Source organism: Dama dama, chromosome 9, assembly GCF_033118175.1.
Source record: "Dama dama isolate Ldn47 chromosome 9, ASM3311817v1, whole genome shotgun sequence".
NCBI lineage: Eukaryota > Metazoa > Chordata > Mammalia > Artiodactyla > Cervidae > Dama > Dama dama.
The window spans coordinates 13,598,349-13,605,697 of NC_083689.1; the positions used below are offsets into that span (position 1 = coordinate 13,598,349).

The 7,349-nt window shown below is 39.0% G+C and overlaps 1 protein-coding gene across 1 annotated transcript; it reads left to right on the top strand.

Moving 5' to 3' along the window:
* Positions 1-1,182: 1,182 nt before the first annotated feature.
* On the top strand, positions 1,183-2,151 carry LOC133061625 (olfactory receptor 7A10-like). The gene has a single exon (XM_061149596.1). It carries the CDS (start codon positions 1,183-1,185, stop codon positions 2,149-2,151), a length of 969 nt encoding a protein of 322 aa, XP_061005579.1.
* The last annotated feature ends 5,198 nt before the right edge of the window (positions 2,152-7,349 follow it).

Sequence of the window (7,349 nt, forward strand, 5' to 3'; positions counted from 1 at the left end):
TGAGGGTATAGATAATCTGGTTTTGACAGCTCACCTTGTATTATTTCTGATCTAATTTTGCAGCTGAAGTTGAGAAGATGCTGTGTGTTTGTGTGTGTGTGTGTGTGTATGTGTTGTGAGGTGTGAGAGTCCTTATGGCAGGAGGATCTGAACTCATATACACAAATTATTCTCCTTAAAATACAGATACCAAAGAGTAACATGGAAACTTGCATTGCCATATGTAAAATAGACAGTCAATGGGAATTTGCTATATGACTCAGGGAACTCAAACAAGGCCTCTGTAACAATCTAGAGGGGGAGGATGGGGAGGGAGATGGGAGGGAGGTTCAAGAAGGAGAGGACATATGTATACTTATGGCATCATGTTATTTGGCAGAAAACAACATTCTGTAAAGCAATTACCCTTCAATTAAAATAAATACAAAAACAGAATGATGGCCGTCATAAGATTAGAGCAAAAATATATTAAATAAAATCAACAAAATTATAAAGTGCAAGAATAACATGTGAATGATGGGCTCCCTGTATTCCTTAGCATCTGTCCTATCTCTCATCACTCTCCCTCTTGATCATTCCCCTTGACACGCAAACTTCCACTTGAGCCTTGACTATCACAAACAATGGCCTTCCTCAGGGTCTTAGCACTGGCCATTCATCCTGCCAGGTCCACATTTTCTGAGATAACCTTGACACCCCAGATCCTCTTCCTTGATATCTCTGTTCAAATGTTACGTTGTTTGCCAGCCTAGCTGAACACCCAGTAAAAAATAACACCTCTACTACTACCTACTATATACTTTCTCTACTTTACTTCATTTGACATTTTATTATATTTCTACTTGTTTACATTCTTTCTCCATCATTGAACTGTAGGGACTTGTGTCTCTTAGCATACTCTACTTATTCAGGAGATGGTGAGTACTCAATACGTAGCCTCAATGCTTTGTCAGAATCCCTCATTCAAAGTTTACAATACATGACCTCTTGGTGAAAAGACAGATGAACAGGAATTTGTAATCAGAGGATGTCCCAAAAGGGAAAAGTTTCACACCAAAACTGTAGGTGTTGATTTCTTGACCACAAAACATAAATTGTACAATTTCATTTATACCAGCAAGGTCTATTTTTGTTAAATCAGTCTTATTATTATTTTTATTTCTAGGTAGTGACCTCCACTACATGGAATCAGGAAATGATACACAGATTTCAGAATTTCTTTTTCTGGGATTCTCAGAGGAACCAGAACTGCAGCCCCTCATATTTGGGCTTTTCCTCTTCATGTACCTGATCACTGTGTTTGGAAACTTGCTCATCTTCTTGGCTGTGAGCTCAGACCCCCAACTCCACACCCCCATGTACTTCTTCCTCTGTAACCTTTCCTTTGTAGACATCTGCTTCACCTCCGTCACCATCCCAAAGATTCTGTGGAACATCCAGAGGCAGAGCAAAGGTATAAGTTATGCAGGCTGTATTAGCCAGATGCACTTTTTCCTACTGTTCGCAGGGCTGGATAACTTTCTCCTGACTGTGATGGCCTATGACCGCTACCTGGCCATATGCCACCCTCTGCACTACACAGTCAAGATGAACCCCCAGCTCTGTGGACTGCTGGTTCTGGTGTCCTGGGCGATGAGTGCTCTGAATTCCCTGTTACAAAGCTTAATGACGCTGCGGTTGTCCTTCTGCACAGGCTTGGAAATCCCTCACTTTTTCTGTGAGCTCAATCAGGTTGTCCGATGTGCCTGTTCTGACACCTTTCTTAATGACATAGTAATATATTTTGCAGCTGCAATCCTGGGTGGTGGTGCATTCACTGGAATCATTTATTCATACTCTAAGATAATCTCCTGCATACGAAGAATTTCATCAACTCAGGGGAAATATAAAGCATTTTCCACCTGTGCATCTCACCTCTCGGTTGTTGCCTTATTTTATTGTACAGTCCTATCAGTGTACCTTAGCCCTGCTTCTACCCATAGCTCACAGTCAAATATAACAGCTTCAGTGATGTATACAGTGGTCACACCCATGCTGAACCCTTTCATCTATAGTCTGCGGAATAAAGACATAAAAAGGGCTCTGAGAAGATTCATTGGGATGGCTTCTCTAAAAATGCCAACTTACCTCTGGTTGAAAAAGTGTAAATGATTGCCAAGCTAAGAAAGAAATTACTATTTTTTGACCAGATTGTAGGTGTAGACAATGCTTTTTCTATTATTTCCTGGTATTTCCTTTGCTTTGACTTCATCTTCTATCTACATTTAAGAGATTCAATTTTTTAAGATTTCCACTCTAATGTATAAAATATTTTTCTGCTTTCACACAGTCAGAGAATAATAAATAAATGATCATGATACCTGGCTACTGGTCATTTATTAATGATATATACAGGTGCAGATTAGTTGACATTAATGGTGGAAGTTAGATTGGGGAAAAAATAGATGAGGACTTTTTTCCAAGCAGAAGAAGTGCCCAGGGGGTTATAAAACTTAGAAATTAAAAACCACTGCAAGTAGAAGAAAAGCTAGTTATTTCTTAATGAGATAAGGAAGCAAAATCTAGCAGACATGCAGGACCATACCTGTGGCAAAGAATGGTTGCCAACAAACTGAGTGCATAAACGAGGTAAGAATGGGCTAATGTGAAGTAACTGATAGGACAAGGAGTAGAGTTGTGACGGATGCCTGATCAATAGTGTGTGGTCTTGGTGGGAAAGAAATGAAACTGGGAGGTGGCTAGTGAATTGCGAATGAAAGGAAGATTTGAAAGCCCTGAATTTTTGCTGGACAGGTGATTGGATGGCATCACCAATTCAATGGACATATGTTTGAGCAAAATGACCTGCTTTTCAAAATCTTTCCACACACTAGGATTGTAATGCCTCCTTTCCTTCATCCCTTCCTCCCTTTCTTCCTTCCCTCTCTCCTTCCTTTTCTTCCCACCATTCTCCTGCTTTTTTTGTTTGTTTTTAACCCTGCAATGACTATTTATTGTCTTCTGTATCCTCATACCTTAAACACCATCTTCCCCCATCCTTATTGTAAACTGATACCCTTGACTCCTAACTCACTGAGAAATCGGAACTTAGAAACAATTTTCCAAAGGGATGCACCTCCATAACAATCCACCCACCAGCTCTACCACTAAAGTCTCTGCCTTCATACCTGTCACTGTAAACACTGCTTCTATGAAAGCCTGTATATATATATATGTAGAATCTCATCCGCTCAAGGGAAGTATAAAGTATTTTCCACCAATGCATCTCTCCTCTCAATTGTCTCCTTATTCTTTTGTACAAACCTAGGAGGGTACCTTAGCTCTGTTGCTACCCTCAGCTCAAGTAAACTGCCTTGGTGATGCACACTCTGGTCACACCATGCTGAAACCTTTCATCTACAGTCTGAGAAACAAAGACATAAAGGGGGCTCTGAAAAGACTCTTTGTGATGGTGAGTCCAAAAAAGACAGTTACACTGGATTTGTAGAAATGCCCACGACTACTATAGGGCTCAAAGTTTGAGAGTCAGTACTTGTGATTCTTTAATCAGATTGTAGATGTAGAAGTTGCCTTTTTATTTATTTCCTGAAATCTTTATATTTTTCAGCTGCTCTGTACAATGTAATTACATCATTATTAGTGAAAATATCCAAAGGCTTTCTCTTCTTTTTCTTTCTTCCTGTGTCCCTTCTTTTTTCTCAAACTTTGATATGAAAAGTTGGAAATTCCCATGTATCTCATGGAACTGCCTTAATTTATTAAGAATCATTTCTTCTTAAATGACAAACATCACCCCATGTAACAAGTCTTCAGTTTTACTAAAAGACTAGTCATGTGTTACCACTCTATTGGGAAAAAAAACAAAAACAAAAACAAAAAAACTAAGCTTGGAAACTTGGTTGTGTTTATAACATTACAGAGAGGAAAAACTTGAGACTACAGTTTTTTTACTTCTATGTCCATTGTCCCTTTTTACATCACTTCCTGAATTGGTGTTCCTGATAATGAGGACTTTAACATACTAGTGTCTTTTTTATATATATGTAATAGGCCATTGAGTTTTATTCTGTAAATAGGATTCTATTCTCTTAACAGGCTCTATGTCCACATTGAATACCATAGTTACTGGAAAAACTGATTATCAAATACATGTCTGACAGTTTCAGTCTATACATAAATAGATTGACTTAATATGACCTTCAAGTCAGAGAAGACATTGAATATAACGAAAAAAACTTCAAATTATACTTTGTAATATTATGCATGTCATTCCTTTTCAAACTATACATCTACTGAATAAATTAAGGAAAACCTCCTTACCCACAGGTAGCTACTGATGCTGCTGCTAAGTCGCTTCAGTCGTGTCTGACTCTCTGCGACCCCATAGATGGCAGCCCACCAGACTCCTCTGTTACCAGGGATTCTCCAGGCAAGAATACTGAAGTGGGTTGCCATTTCCTTCTCCAATGCATGCATGCATGCTAAGTCACTTCAGTCGTGTCGGACTCTGTGCGACCCCATGGACAGCAGCCCACCAGGCTCCTCTGTCCACGGGATTCTCCAGGCAAGAATACTGGAGTGGATTGTCATTTCCTTATCCACCCATAGGTAGAGACAGTAAGAAATAGAGGTATTAGCATAATATATAGGAAGCAGAGAATACTAAGAAGGGAATATACAAGAATTTCACAAACTAATAAACAGGCAGTTCATCTCCTAGACTATGTGCTAAGACATTCACAACATCATAGTTTTATCCATTTATGAATGAAATTTACATACTGAAAATGGATATATATGTTTCATGGTCTACATTTCATATTCAGCTGTAATTTTTTGTATAGATAGTTCACTAAAAATATGTTTTTAAATTGTAAAAACAATTTAAAAATAGTATGGGACACCAGTGTCAATGTATAAGGTGATTTCTTCATTGAGGTGAAGGACTGTTGAAACTGTTTTACATTTTCTTATTGAATCATCTTCTTCCTGCTTGAAAACTCGCAGTGATGCCTACAACAATTATCTTTCCCATTGTTCTACATAAAAAACTTAATTCATTCTAAATACTGCCATAAACAAAATGAGCAGTAAGTGATATTATCCACTTCATATCTCCCATATGATACAATAGAATTCCTTCAGTTTTCATGATCAGGGTTCATGAAAGAACTTGAATTTCTACCTACTCAAATGGTTCAGGGTCAACAGTTTTTGTGTACAAATATGTGTGTCCTTGCAAACTCTCCTTGGTATCTGGACAGGAACATCAATGAAGTCACTTTTTAATACAATTCTGTAGGCTTTCAGGATGCCCAAGTGGTCTAAGGCATCAGACTCAAGCTAATACAATTTTGTGAAGAAAAATAAATTAAAAAAACGTGAGTAACAAAGTAATCAGAAATGCTGTCTCCAAATGTCAGAACATGGTCTAACATAGGGACAATAATCCAAAAAAGAGTGGATATGTGTATGTATAACTGATTCACTTTGTTGCACACCTGAAGCTAACACAACATTGTAAATTAACTATATTCCAATAAAGCATTTTTAAAAAAGAAACAGTAGATTATTATTGCCCACTTCATTCACTTTTATTATTACATTTTTAGTGGGTTGCATTATCAGCCATCCTAAAATAAAATGGTAAAGCATAATCTGCGTGCATGCTAAATCATTCCAGTCATGTCTGATTCTTTGTGACCCCATGGACTGTAGCCTACCAGGCTCCTCTGTACAGAGAATTCTCCAGGCAAGAATACTAGGGTAAGTTGCCATGCATTCCTCCTGGGCATCTTCCTGACCCAGGGATTGAACTGGTGTCTCTTATGTCTCCTGCACTGGCAGGCAAGTTCTTTACCACTAGCACCACCTGGGAAGCCCCAAAACATAATGTGTTTATTATTTAATGGGATGGGATGGTTTGGAATTTTTCCAAGCTCTGTTAATTTCCTCATGAGCCTGTAATTAGCTATCTCCACGTATGGTTTCTAAGGCTCATCTGTGCCTGCCTATAGTGTTCTTCCATCTTAAGCTAAATTATAGTTAGTTCATTCATTTCTATATCTATTTAGTTTACAGGAAAAAAATGATTTTATCATATGTACATTGCCTTAATTTATTCCACTGCTCCTATGATCATACATAACACTTTGCTTTCTTCCCAGTTAGAAGACATATCATCCACACTTGTTCACTGTGGCTCAGCTACCTGTATTCAATCTGACCCTGAGTCATGCATCTTTAGATTTATTCCCCTTTAACTCATTAGAGTATGCCATGTGATAAACTGAATATATTTAACATGTACTAATAATAGAGGAAGTAGAGGGACTTTTCCAGGGTGACATCAAAACAAAATGGCAGTGTAGGAAATCCTATACCTGTCCCCTCCCAGAAACATCAAATTGAAGAACTATCCATTCACCAAAATACCTTCATACAAGCAAAGCATTTCAGGTGAGGCATCACAGCACCTTGATGAAGGAAACTACTTTTTTAAGATGCATTGAATAGAATAGGAAGGACAATTTCACGTTATCCCTGTCACTCCTACCCCAAATCTAGGCATCTCAGGATGAAGAGAGAACCCTCCAAGTGGGGGAAAGATGAGTGAAGGAAGTATTTGACTTCACCTCATACTCCAGTGCAATATCTTTAGTAGTGTCAGGCTAGCCCTTGTGATCTAGATCTCAATCCAGTTCCTGCAAACACAAGATCTGAATTTGCCGCAGCACCAGGCTATTCCTCATGCTGTCACTGTCCATGCAAGCTCCAACAGACAGTCCATGCAGTCTCCTTCAGACACAGGCTTGCACCTCATCTAAAGCATCATGTTGGCCCCTGAGACCCAACATTCAGGCTTGACATGGAACCAATCCAGCATATGGTCCCCATTCTCTAGGAAATCTCCCTCAAACTAAAGATCACAACCCTCACCAGAATAAAACCAATCTCTACCAATTGAAATGTCAAGCTCATAGCAGGGGTCCCTGGCACCTGGTTCACAACTTTGGACCAAAATTTCATTCCTGATCATAGAATTACATGTCGTGCTCACCACCACAGATTCAAGCACCAAGTCTCCCCTGGTGATTTCAAGATCCAGCCCCTGCTTGCATGATCTCAGACAATGGACAGATCACAGGGACCTGAGAATTAGGCAACTTGATTACTCAGACCCCAAACCTGCCCACCCAAGGACTCCAGAAGCACTTCCACCTGTCGACATCATTAGGGAACTCACTCAGTATCTTTTGTAGGATGACTGCCGAAGGACTTGGGCTACTATCATGAAGAAATTTTTAAAAATCTGTTTTCAGATTTTACTGTTTTCTACAGTGGATGCA